At 37.1% G+C, this 13,921-nt stretch overlaps 1 protein-coding gene across 2 annotated transcripts in view; it reads left to right on the top strand.

Annotated features, from left to right (window-relative positions):
• OSBPL3 (oxysterol binding protein like 3) overlaps positions 1-13,921 on the top strand; it is a 50,815-nt gene that overhangs the window by 19,095 nt on the left and 17,799 nt on the right. Inside the window, exons 10-15 of one of the 2 annotated variants that reach the window (XM_018075817.2) lie at positions 1,423-1,553; positions 4,340-4,447; positions 7,244-7,378; positions 7,911-8,004; positions 11,009-11,259; positions 13,071-13,208. In XM_018075817.2, coding sequence (XP_017931306.1) covers positions 1,423-1,553; positions 4,340-4,447; positions 7,244-7,378; positions 7,911-8,004; positions 11,009-11,259; positions 13,071-13,208 — 857 coding nt within the window. The remainder of the gene's footprint in view (positions 1-1,422; positions 1,554-4,339; positions 4,448-7,243; positions 7,379-7,910; positions 8,005-11,008; positions 11,260-13,070; positions 13,209-13,921) is intronic. The other variant, XM_018075818.2, reaches the window with a different exon arrangement.

Raw genomic sequence — 13,921 nt, forward strand, 5'->3', positions numbered from 1 at the left:
TGGTACTATTTACTGCAGTATCAATTTACTAAGAGGACAAAGAATTTTTTTCCAAAGTTACTTTATAGCACACCCATTCCAAAAATAATAGCGAAGAAACCATTTGCTTCAGCTTTTTGATACAAATTAAATAAAATGTAACATTGTTTAGTATGTAATGATAATTGAAAATTAAAGTTAGTATACAACATATTAAATGGTATTTAAGGTCACTGAAGATTCTGGTCATGTTATCTATGTATGAAAGCCTAACAGAATAGATCATATCTCCCTCCCCACCGCCTGTGATACTGTTAAAGATTTCTTTGGATAGTATGAGAATTAGCTTTGGTAATGGTTTGCAGTGTTGGAACATACTTTAATTTTTTAAAAGACTAAATTGGGTTACATAACTTATTAACGAAGTAGTGATGATTCAGGTTAACTCAGAGTGGATGATTAGAAGAGAGGAGTATCAGGGATTTCTTGATCATTGCTCTTTTCACACATCCATGCCCAGATTTTTTACCCTAATTTTCCTGTAAATGGGCTAATTTTTGTATGGGCAGTTTTCATGATAGTATTACAGGGCTTGATTAGACCCTCAGAAATCCTCTGATACTCCAGCTAATTGAATGTTGAAAACCTACATAAATAAATATTGCTCAAATAATGTTTTTATTTCTTGTGGTTAAAGAGAAGATTAAATGTCTTAAGGGTAAAAAAAAAACTTTAAAAAGTGTATTTTCCCTCTAAAAATCCAATGATTTTAAAATTGCATGATCTGTTGTCTGATTTAAACATATCAGGCTGGTGGTAGTGCCTCAGGAAGGAGTAGAAGTAGCAGCATAACATGCATATCATTCAGGCTCTGACCTTTTGAGTCACTAAATCATCTAACAAGCTGAAATTTCTTTGTTACAGAAAGAGATAACAAAACTCAACACCACAGTTGACTTGCAGGGAAACTACTAACCCTATAGCTGTGGCACAATACGTGTTACAGCTGCTTTTTTTGATTACTTTTTTTCCTACTTAATTTTTTTTCTTTCGTCTCTTCTTCTCCCCCACTGGAATTTATAAAGGAATGTGGAATAGAATCATGACCATCTGAAGATTCAAGCTAATTGGGGAACAAAAGCAAGTGAAGAGCAGATGTGGTTAGTTAGCTTTGTTGCCATCTGTCACAAATAATCAGAGTAATTTTGACTGTGGCTAATATAGTCAACACAGTAGCATTCACCATAAACATTTCTCCTACTAAAAATCTACCCTATAACCTTGATTAATATTACTTGTTTTTAGTAACCCACCCTGGATCTCTCAACCTAAATTCTTGTTTCTGTCACCATAAACAATGTTTTATTTAAGTTTTACGTAATTAGTACGCATACAATTGGTAGCAGCTGTTTTTAACTGTCACTTTTTACAAAATGGTTCTAGTTTACTTCACCTTGAGGTCAGCTTTCAGCACCATATCTACTGAGAGAGAAAAGCTGAAGCAGATGCTGGAGCACGATGCATCTTCATCTCCATCTGCACAAATAGTGGGCTTGAAGAATGCCTTATCATCTGTAAGTGACATGCTGAAATTCACTGAGCTTCATTGTCATCAGATACTACTTTTAAATTTTATAGTAGATAATTTCTGATTCTTTGGTGTCTATTCTGTGCTAGAATGTGCAGAATTTAATCACAGCAAGTTCTACATATGGTGTTTTTCAAAGACTCTTTCCTAAATGTTAAAGGTATTGTCAAACCATTGAAGTTTGAGAGGTGGATTGATAAAGGTATATAGTATAATCTGTATCATTTGGTGTTAAGAATCAGAGGGTTGCTCTGTGACTATGAGTCTACTTTCTTTCTAAACATTCACTGTTTAATCACCCAGTTCTGGTAGCTTGCAGGTTTCCTTTTCCTTTTCTTTACCTAAACAGCACTTGAGTGTTCACTGTATGACCTGGCATAAAGTAAAGGTGAGAGTGGCTGAAAGCACTCCGCTGTCCCTTCTAATGCACGAGAGCTTCACCATGCTGCACCAAGACACTGCAAAGCAAATTCTAGTACAACTTGTTCACATTGACTTCCAACCCTAATTATCTCTTAGTCCTCTAATAGCAGCGATGGAGCTGGTAGGGCAGAGTTCTAAATGACAAAAGATTGTGCTCTTTAAAAAAAGGGAGAGGGGGAGTGTTTGGTTGGTGTGCTTTATGTAATTGAGACCAGAACTTTCAGATTGGTCATGTTTCAGTGTGTCTGCTGAACAGTGATCTGATTTCAGAGCAAAGAAGGCCATCATTACTATGGCCTTAAAATTTCAGTGTTTATTGCAAACACCGCATCAGACGCAGGGGAGACTCTGACACTGATCAGAGATGTAGATGTAAGATCATCTTAGAGTTATTTCAGTATGAAAACTTCCCTTTGCTTTACAAAAGCTACATGTGGTTATAGTTTTTTAACATACCTCTTTGCCTAGACCTTTAAAGGCCATGATGTCTTCATAGCATTTAGAGAAAGCTGAAGCCTGGTGCATAATAACTATACTCGTTCACTTGCACTTCTTTGGTTTTGGCTTTCAGATGTTCCTCTTTTGATATTTGAATAGGTGACTTCTATTTTCCAGGGTTATTTGCCTACCATTTTATATCAAAAAATCAGTTTTAAGATTGCTGAACTCAGTGAACACTCAGTTTAGCATGAATTATTTTGGGGTTTTAGGCAGTGAAATTCTGTTGTCCATCTTCATCCTGTATGTGTCTTTTAAAAGTAATTCTTTTAAGTCTTATCTGATACTTAAAAAACCTTTTGTAGCCAATCCAGAAGTCATCTGTGAACCTTGGCAGTTTCAGCAGAGGTTAACACCTCTGAGGGCCTGCAGATCTGCAAAGCCATGATGCCAAAAGAAATGTTCTCACCCTGTACAGCAGAGATCCTATAGGAGAAAGGAATAAGCTTCATTTGGAAACATAGGAAAGATGGATATGATAAACTTGACATATTTTGAAGACTTCCTTGCGAGAGAGTCCTGCGTTGATGACTTTGACTTCATGTTTGTTGTTGTTCATTTTATTTGTTTTCTGTACAGGAGAAACAAAAAATCAGACTCACAGGTTTAAAGCTATCAAACATAGCTCTGTTTTGCTCTCATCAGCCTGGCAGGGGAAGAAAAGTGAACAGATTTAAAGTGGATAAAACACCACAAAATTAGCATCTCTGGCTGTGCTTCTCCCTAATTAAGATAGTATCCTTGACCTACACACAATCTGAGAAAAGCAAATACAGAATGAGAATAAATACAGTATTTTTTGTTTTGGGAGAGGAAGAAGACAGCAGAAGGAAGAAAACATTCTGTAGCAAACAATGAAAATGGGAAGATGCTATTATGGGGCAGCTGTGTAAATTCTGTTTTGCACTTACCTGATGCTGTGCGTATAACACAGTGCTGAACTCTTGATGCAGAAGTGCTAAACACCTGTATGGCAAATTCAGCCCACATATAGTTAAAACCAGAAATTATTTTCTCCCCTCCATCATCACTTTGAGCTTACTTGTCTTTCCTGCCCCCAAGGTGATTTTCAACAAAAAGCACTTCCAAAATCAGAAGCATCTGTGGGATAACACGGATGTGTAAACAGCAGGGTTCTCCATGTCCTGGTATTGATTCAGATCACTGAGTCTTCAGTGTTGTTCCAAAATTAGTAACCCAGTCTTTTATTTCAGAGATATTTTCATTGCAGGCAGGGTTGCACTCTCTTCCTACAAGTCTACTTTAGTTGACATTTGTCCATCAGATGCACCCAGTATGAATAAATAACATGTAACAAGCATGAGTTTGCAGTAGAGGCTTTTTATTCTGATCATTGTTATTATAATCTGATAGGACATGAATTATACCTGTACCTGTGAGAATTTAAGTCTTATTTCTCTGTCAGTGGAAGGCAAAGGGAACTGTCAGTATGGGAAAATCAAATGGTTTTGGATGTGGTAAAAACTAATGTTGAGAGAGGCTCGGCTGGAAATGGAGGTGAAGGAAGGGAGCTTGAAAAGAAAAAAGATGCACAAAATTAATTTATAACTTATGAAATCAGCTTGCAAACCTTGAAATATCCCTACCATCTCTGACTTTTTATTTTCCACTTATGTGTCTTTTCCCTCACAGTGAACAAAAATAGTTTTGAGAGGTAACGAGTAAGGTTTGAAGAATTTAAGGTAAATGATTTGCTGAATCAGTAAAAAATGATGTGGTGGTGTTTTATACTGCACTTTAAATACTCGTTACCCCTGTTTACACAATAAACCCACATTTGAGTTAGTCGAGAGAACTTTATATCCCCAATATCTTTGTTAAATATTCCAGGCAATAGCACAAAATACAGATCTTAAAGACCGGTTACGCAGAATACATGCCGAATCTATGATCCTTGATTCAGCATCTAATGCAAAATCAAGTCCAGATTTGGTGAAGGTGGGTATGGATTTCCTCTTTCAGTGATGTCTGTTCCTCAAGCCCCTACATCTAGATAGTGCTGCATAGCTGCATCTCGTCCTTTCTTGATGTCTCCCCTGTGGTGTATTGTGTTAGCAAATCGAGTCTGCTTTTGTGGTTGTGAGTCATGTCTGATGATGCGTTGTGTGATATTTGATTTCAAAGACTTTCCTTGTGAGCAGGTTTCCTGAGCACACCTTCCGTTGCCTTTTGCTACTGGTTCCTGGTGTTCTCCCTCACCTCCTGCCTGCTTCTCATTCAGCATGAACAGAGCTGCCACTTTGTTACCCTCATGCTGCTGTTTCTATCGCCCTTAGTCCCTTGTTAACTTTCAAGTTCTGTAGACCTTTTGTTGACTGTTGAAGTATTGTTAACCCAGAATGTTGGCTACTGGTGTGGATCGTGTAAGGTTTAGAACACTTTTTAGACATTTCCATGAAAGGATCAAAGTTAATTGGACATACAAGAGCTCTTTCCACCATTTAGTTTTCTTTTTGTGAAGGCAGGAAGTCTTCTATATATCCAGTTAGCCACTTTGAGATGCACTGATGTCCAGACAGTCTTCTGTCTCACTGCAGAATGCATGTGGATATGGTGTAATTAAAAGTCATAAGATCTAAGTGTTAATGGTGTTAGTGAGGGAAGCCAGAACAGTGTTATTTCTGATGGATTTTCCTATATGTTAACTCATACAGAAACCTCTGCTGCGCTTGTAGTATAAATCTTCCATTAGAACTTGAGTGGATGTAATGCTGGGGGTTTTATATAACTAATTATTTCCTTTTCTTTTTAAAGACAGTTTAGTCATTCCATCTGTTCACTTCTGGCTTAGTTCTGTTTCAGTGGAGCTGTGTGTTGGTCATATTTAGCTGTTCAGTTTTTTGGGTTTTCTTCCTTAAGGTAGTTGATCATTCTAATGCCTTTTGCTTTTAATCCCATGAGAATTTGAACAACACTTAAACTGCTATCCAGAAAAGCATTAATGCACTGTTATTTAATTTCAGGAGTTCTTTATTTTCTTATTTAGTGGACGTCCTTGCAGTGACAATGGATTATTTCTGAAACCTGTTCTGTGCACTATACACACATAGAGACATACATGACAGAAACAGATTTCAGAAAGTCCTTAGAGGTTTCATTCACAAATTCCCTCTGGCAAGGTTTGGGATGGAACTTAAAGATAAAATCACTTATACTGGAGAAGTTTAATTTTAAAATTGTTTGAGGACTGTGATACAGTAGTGCTGCTCTGAGGAAGACAGGGTCACTGCACAAAACTTGTTACTAAATGATGCATCAGGTGCTATGATTGACCTGTGAAAATTGAAGCAGTGTAAGATAGTATCTCAAGCCTTTGCATAAAGGAAAAGTTTAGTTTGTCTGTTGGGTAGTTTAATTGTAATTCATCATGCCAGAGTGGGAACATGGAAGAAGACAACCTGAAACTTATGTGTTAGATATAAAAACCTGCTGTTCTTTTATGAGTCTTTCCTGCTCACTTTCCTTCTCAGATTCAAAATAGTATTGGAAACAATCCCAGTAGCAATGCTTATATGTGTAAGATATTTTTTTTTATTTTTTTTTTTACTGGTAGGCTAGTGTAACTACCTTCCCACAGAAGAGACAATACTGAGGTTTCCTCTTTTTTTCCCTGCTGTATCAGAAGGGGTTTTTTTAAGTCTTTTGTATAGCAGTTTGGGTTTTTTCCATGTCACCACAATCAGCATGTGCTGAATAACGTTCCATACAATAGTAAAACCTACCAACAGAAAAGCTTTGAAAGAAGATTTGTCAGTTTGATTATAGATTTATCAGACTGTTCATTATGTTTTTCTGAAAATAAAATACTACAATTCCTGCAAAATTATGATAGAGCAGTCATGGTTACATGTTAGTAAAGCGCCTCATGCCGAAAAGCAGCTAATACAGTCCTTTGAGCCAGCTTCCTTTGTATTGGTGGAGTTATCAGGAAAAACAATAGTGCTCAGTGTTCTCCAACTTTTTTACTGTATCCACAGAATGAGCCAAGTCTCACTGGTCACCTCACCTTTGCTAGGCCACACTTTGGAACTTGGCTTACCCCAATCTGTAGAGCTTCTATGGGAGGAGTTATCAAGATCTCTGTGGCAGAGATTGTGCCTCCAGCAGCAAAAGCAATTCCGCTTCTATGGTTTTGATAGTGTGTTGGTTTTGGATAACATGGGAGATATCTCTGGCGTGGATATAAAGGAAAACTTTCCAAAGAACAACATAGAAAATTAGTGAAGAAAAAGAGCTAGGAAAACACTCTATTATAAAGAAAGCAACTTTACCCCTCTGAATTTTGTACACCATGGTACTGCAGGCTTTGCAATAAGCAAGGCTTAGGGAGGAAAAGACTGATTCATTTGCCAAGATCAGAAAGGAGCGTGAATCTAGGATGTAATATAAAGATGTGGGAGTTTTGTCCTTTTGTGGGCTTTTTGATGATACACTTGTATATATCTGGCTAAATCATTAAAATAGCAAAACATTTTGACATGCAGCACATAACTGATTTACTGAATAGGCATTGCTTTTTTTGCCTTCTTTTTTCCTTCTTCTCTTTGATTTGTTTTACTTTGGTCTTAAATCCCTCTTTGAAACACATGTTACCTTTCACTTAAATTGGAGAGGAGCACGTGCAATCTTCTCCCAGTGTTTTACAGCCCTTCAAGTTATGTGATTGTGGAATTGCATGCATAAATGTTGTTTGTGGTACTTCCCCTCTCAAAATTTTTTATTTCTTTTAAACAGGAAAATTCAAGAGAAGAAGGCAGAGGTCTTGTTCACCAGGTCTCCAATGAAAGCAGACTGTCTATAGCTGACTCTCTCACAGAATTTTTTGATGCACAGGAAGTCCTACTGTCTGCTAGTTCTTCAGAAAATGAGGTCTGAGCAATAAGATTGATATCATTCTGATGTAGTTTCTTATCTGCTAATTGACATGTAGTCTTTCTGAGTGCCAACTGTACATTAGAATTCCAGAAAATTTGAATTTTCAAAACATTTGGAAAGTAATACACCATTTGTGTATATTTTCTGTCATTGTCTCTTCACAGTAAGGTGTAGCAATTATTATGGAGAACTCTTATATACACATTGAGGCAGATGGCAATTAGGTAGCTACTATGCAGATACTGCATATACTGTATTGTCTGCCTTCAGTCATTATACAGGTGCTTAGGGAGTCACATCACAGAAATAGTTATTCATAGCTGTCCTATTCAGTTGAATTTTCAATGATGATGATATCTCCTAAACTCAGTGGTGTCTTCTTAGGGGTTTCTAGCATTTTTCTGTAGTACTGAAAATGGTTCAAATATATTAAAACGATAATTGCAGTGGACAGTAACAATTTTCTCATGCATATGGGGTTATTTTAATGAATGAATATAATCTTGCTTTTTTCCCCCACACTCAGGTATCGGATGATGACTCGTATGTAAGTGATATCAGTGATAATGTCTCAGAAGATAACCTAAGCAATGACATGGAGAATGAAAGACAAACTTTAGGTAAGTTCAGTTTTTTTCTTACACCACGTTTTGAGAATTTTCTTTGTTTCTGTTTGGTTGGGATACTTTTTTTCTTCTCTTACTAGATAATTAGGTATTATGGGTTTTGAGATGTAAACAGCCTGTGTTTTTTCTCTTTAGCCTCAGATTTTTTTTGAACAGCAGATTCTGGCTAAACTGTTTAACAGGGCCTGGCTACCATTGATTAAGCAGGATAGTGGTTCTGTATCAGCAGGAAAACACTTATTTTCTTGACTTCTTTGGTGCGGCTCCCACTCCCTCTCAGTTTCACATGGCCACAGGATTTTTCAAAGTAGCAAGGCCTAACTGATTTTTTTTTCCAAAAAGTAATTTTCTTCTTGTCACACTGTTTTTTCAGTCTGCAATTTAACAACCCCATTCAGAATTGTGTTGTTTTAGCAGAACTCATGTTTAAAGGAATGTGAGAATAATTGCACACTGGTAGACCTAGTGCATGTTTTAATCATGATAGTCTTGTTAGTACATATGCTAATTTAATTGTCTTTCAAATTAGAAAGAGATTCAAAAAAAGAGGGAGAAGAATTGATCATAACAAACTGATCAGCTTTGTGCCTTGAACTCCTTTCAGCTAACCACAATGTTCTTCCCACTCTAACAATGTATTTTTATCTTCAAAACTGCTGAACACTGATTTCTCACTAGCAACTGTTTCCTGATCATCTCCAAGGACCCGTAGATCCCTGTGAACCTGGGTAGTTTGATATGCCTGGAGAATTGTTCTATTTTGTAACTGTTCAAAAATGAAGAGTTTGTTGGTTTGTTTTTTTGGGTTTTTTTTGTAAGATAGGAAAGAATACAGATTTATTTCATATCATGATCAGGACCTTAGAAAACTGTACTGGTGTGACTGTTCATCTTCTTGTAACAAAGGCTGTCACTGAAGCTCCTCCGTATCAGCAGTACCTCCGCGTGCTTCTGGTACCTGCTATTTCTGTGCTTTGGGCAGCCTGCCACTGCCATTAATAGAAAGCTGAGTGTCTTTTTTCTACAGGGCTTTAGCTGCACCATAAATTGTGTGATTATGGTAAAATCCTCTGACCACTGTAAGGTAGAAGGTCAGACCAGATGTTGATAATGGTCCAGTTTGACCTTAAAGGTCACCGAGTCTAGCTGGAAGTCAGATATATGAATCTCCTTAAGTATTGATGCTGTCTATTTGTCACAACTCTTGCAAACCAGAACTGCAGAGGCTTTTCTGTAATGGGGGGTGGGCAAATTTCAGTGTATAGAAAATTTGGTATCTGAATATCTTAGTTCTTACTCTACTCTGTTTTTTCACCATTTTACCCCAATTAATGGGCTACTGCAGAATATGTAAATAAGTCAGTTAGTAACCAGAATCTCATTTCTGGGATCCCTTTGTAATCAAGGATAAATCTTTAGCATTTACCTCCTTCTCCAGGTATCTCCTCATTCCTGAGGTATCTAAGGGAACATCCTTGTTTTTGGCCTCTTCTGATATTAAATAAATTCTTCCAATAGGGAAGTATAGGAGCCAATCTTTTAATTCTCAACAGTATAATTGTTTCAGATAGATTTTTTGATTCATAGTGCCCATGCCATTTTTATGCAAAAAGAAAGATACAGGCAAGGGACTGCAAATAGTTCACCTGTCCTTTTTACAGTAACTCAGCCACATAAGCTATTAGGACTGCTAGTTTGCAAGTGGCAGGAAAGACAGAAACTTCTTTCTCAAAATTTTGAGGCTGCTGATTACACTTTAAAATCTCCATGTGAGGTGTGGGCTAGCAGGCACGGAGAAGCTTGTCCTTGGGGTTATCTGTCACTGCTGGAAGCACTGCTGACACCATGCTTATGTCAGTGGAACAGCCAGAAGAAATGCTTTTTGAAATTGTGCTTTTTAACGGCAGGGATGCTTTGGGCATGTGCAGCACAGAAGAGATGTGCTGCCCAGTGTGGTTTTAATTCCTTTGAGACAAAGCTGTGTGAGGAAAGCCAGGAAAGGATGGGGGTCGACAGACGGAGGCTATGCCCGAAGGTCTCCAAACAGAAAGTGATTCTAAGGCAGCAGCTTACTAGGTGCTCCTAAGGATGTGTAAAGATAAAATATGTTCCTGTAGTGGCAAACACATTCCTCTCTGAAATGAAAGTGATGTACAGCTAAGCAATGTAATCACTTCAGACTAGTGCCTGTTGCAGAAGCTTGTAGCTCTATTTGGATCCTGCTACAAATCATTTCATGGCACACTTAGAACTGTTTATCGTGTTCCAATGGCCTTGATGTAGCAACACAGACTTCAGATTTTCATTTCAAGGACTCTTGACTCAAGTATTTTTATTTTTTTTATCTTTAGCAAACCCACAGCTCCACAGTTTCCTCAGCTTTTCCACCTTTAAAACACATCATTTCTCCATCACTGTATGGGCGTATCTCAAAGCTAACGTCACTAAAAAAGTTTAAATGCTATAGGAACACTGTGGAAAAGTCTGCATGTAAATTTGTGTGCAGTAAATTTCCCTGGTAGGAGTATTCAAAAAAGTAGGAAAAGATCAGTAGGAGTTGTTATTATCCCTAAATCTGTAAGTTACATCTCGCCTTCTGAGAAGTGTCAATTTAATTGAAGCTCTATCAAGGAAGGAGGTTTTATGTCCCTCAAACAGATAGGAATCCATCTCTGTTACAAATAAAATGGTTACAATATTTACTCTTTCAAATTCAATGGAAAGTCTGAGTCTTTTCTTACATCCTTTAAGGGAAAGGAAGGTAATTTTTTTACTCATCTTTTGTACCTGGCATTTACCTCAGTTAAAATACATAAAATCCTGTTCTTTATTTTGTCATTTTTATAACAGGCTATCTTCAAACCATGAGTGAAATACTTGAATGAATTGTGGGTGGAAGGAAGTTCTGACAGAAGAAAAGATGGTTGCATTTCAATGTATGTGTGCAAGGGGGATGAAACTAAGTGTGAATTGACTTGTTCTGCCACTTCCTTTTCAGACTGTATTTCTGAAAGTGGAATTGGATGCAATTCTAAACGGAGAACATGTTTACCAGCTCCATGTCCTAATACGAGTAACATCAGCCTATGGAATATCCTGAGAAACAACATTGGAAAGGATCTCTCCAAAGTGGCCATGCCTGTTGAATTAAATGAACCACTTAACACCCTCCAGCGTCTCTGCGAGGAGCTGGAGTACAGTGAACTACTGGATAAAGCAGCGCACACACTGAACCCCTTTGAACGGATGGTAAATATGTTATTCCAAATACTTGGTAACATTCAATATAATTGCAATAGAGTAAATATAAAAGCAGTGCTAAAGAAATGAAGATGTTCGGTTGCGTTTTTCTGTTTCTCTCAGCTGAGAGAGGCAAACTCTCCAAATATGTGCCTGTACATATTTACATAGCCACTGCTTTTGACTCCTCTACATCATTTCTGCTGCCTTTTCAGGAAGCCTCTCTTTTCTCAAGTACCTTGCTGTTCTGCAAGTTTAAACAGAAAAGGAGCTTACTTCTGTTTTGCAACTCTTGCTCTGTAAGATTAAAAATTTACAGCAAAAAGGGAGGAGAGGATTGAGTATAAAAACTACAATTTCTCTTTTTTCAAGAGTGTCTGATCTGGTAACACATTTGTACATAGAGGATGCTGGATCTTCCAGCCCTACAAAACTGTGATATCTCTGTATTAAATAAATGAGCTCAATATTTTTTATGAACTGGTTTTCTGAAGTTTTGAGGTTGATCCAAAATGTTCAGGATCTCAAAACCAGGCAATACGATTGTTGGGTACAATAATGGTGTCATCTTCTGCCAGTGCAGAACTCTTTGAATTCTGCACTTGAAAAGAACAAAAGAAAAATGCATTTCAGTTGTTCTGCTTCCAGGTGTACAAGATCTACTTAATATGTAAGCCCATAAATAAAGGATTAGAAACTCCCTAAATTCTCTGAAAAGGAAGATAAAGATTTTCCCATAAACTGAATTAAGCTTTTTCAACTCAATATATCCTATCTTAAAATAAGGTTATAAATGAATGTAAATAGTCACGTTACAAATACTTTCTGAAAAGCCTCTTGCCTCATTCTGACAGTCTCAAGGGTTACAATTTAGGGTTTGTTCCCAGGGTGTGGCTGTTCACCGGGGTTTTCCAGTCCATAGTTTTTGTTCTCTTGAGAACATATGCTAACAGGAAAAGGAAATGAGCAGTAGTTTTTCATAGGGGAGCGAAAAGAAGCTTTTTCCCAAGCGTCTGGAAATTACATCAGAAAGGAGTAATCTTTGCCTTTGAGAAATTCCTGAGGCAAAATTATCTCTGGATGTTGTATGGTAATTGCAATAGTTCATAAAAGAGACTTTCTTAAGTGGATTTGGTTTCTGAAACTGTGAAAGGAGAACATCTACACCTTCATAAGATGAGGAAAAGGAAATGAAAGCAGAAAAATAGTACAAAAAAGACTTGAATGAAACAACCCCAAATTCTAAACCCTCATGTTTAGAAGGAATTGTACTTGAGCTGACTTGGGTTACCTGTGTGTCAGTCCTAATCAAGAACAGTTTCATGATTAAGTCATAGCACACAGTAGATAAAAGATAATTTAATTCAAACTGCCTTAGAAATAGCAAGCTTGGTGAAAATTCATCCAATGCTTCCTGTGCCATGTTTAGATAAAGGATAGCTGGTAGATCTATGGAATCACAGACTATAACTATAAAAGTCAGTTATTATACAAAATCTAACAGTGATTTTTAAGGTTACTGCTTTGAACTCTGTTGCAGAATGCTTAACTGTTTCAAACACTTTTCAGAAATGCTTTTTTCGATTGATGAGATTTACAGTGTCTGACACTAATAATTCCATTCCTGGACTGTTGACTGACTCTCTGAAAACTGAATAATTCTCTGATGTGTGAACTAGGGCTTAACTTGCAGGAGACATGCACGTGTATAGTTTTGCAAATGATGGGAAAAATACAGAATCTGATGTTAGGATAACTTCTTTTTTTTTTCATTTCTGTCATAAATTAGTTAATCAAAATGCAAAACATGTTCTTCCCAGGTGTATATAGCTGCATTTGCAGTCTCTGCGTATGCATCCAGTTACTACCGAGCTGGAAGTAAGCCATTTAATCCTGTACTTGGAGAAACCTATGAATGTATCCGTGAAGATAAGGGTTTCCAGTTCTTTGCAGAACAGGTATTGTATGCTGCAACCCCTAGAATTGCTACTTGATACGTTGCATCATTCTAAATGTGTTTCTGGAATCCCCTGGAATTAATAGCAAAATACAAAATTACTTTACATAACCTGAGCCCAGCAAAAATCAAGGGATGTTGCTGAATTATAAATGAAGGAAATTGTTTTTTTGAGGAAAGTCTGCTAAGTCTGGCATGGGACGTGACAGCCAACAGCTGACACTCAAGAAGCAAAGGCTGGCAGGCTGCCTGCTCCAGTAACTAGATAACTTGGTTAAGTAGAGTGCAATTCCTCATGCTGAAATCCGATCAGTACTGCAACAAGCATTTACATTCTTGCCATTTTCTTTTGTGTGTGATCATTACAAATACTGTATCTTCAGCTATTTAATATCATCTTTTATAACAAATATATCCCTTGTGTGAGTCAATCAACCACAAGTATTTTCTACGGCACCATAAATATTTCTTCTTCCTCTACAAATACTTTTGTAGGCTAAGCCTTTCACATCTGGTACCACAGCTGAGTAGGTGAAAGATGTATACAGCCCATCATGGTCTGAGTGTTTATGAAGATAATTCCTCAGTAGGAGAATAATTGTTAAGTATGGATGAAAAATATTAAATTTAAACAAGCCAAGTTACCAAAATTGCTAAGCTTGAAGCATATGTTAAAGAGGTATAAAACTTAAATATCTGGTGCCTAGGAAAGTA

The sequence above is a fragment of the Manacus vitellinus genome, unplaced genomic scaffold (genome assembly GCF_001715985.3).
Source record: "Manacus vitellinus isolate BGI_N305 unplaced genomic scaffold, ASM171598v3 scaffold_3_pilon, whole genome shotgun sequence".
Taxonomy (NCBI): Eukaryota; Metazoa; Chordata; class Aves; order Passeriformes; family Pipridae; genus Manacus; species Manacus vitellinus.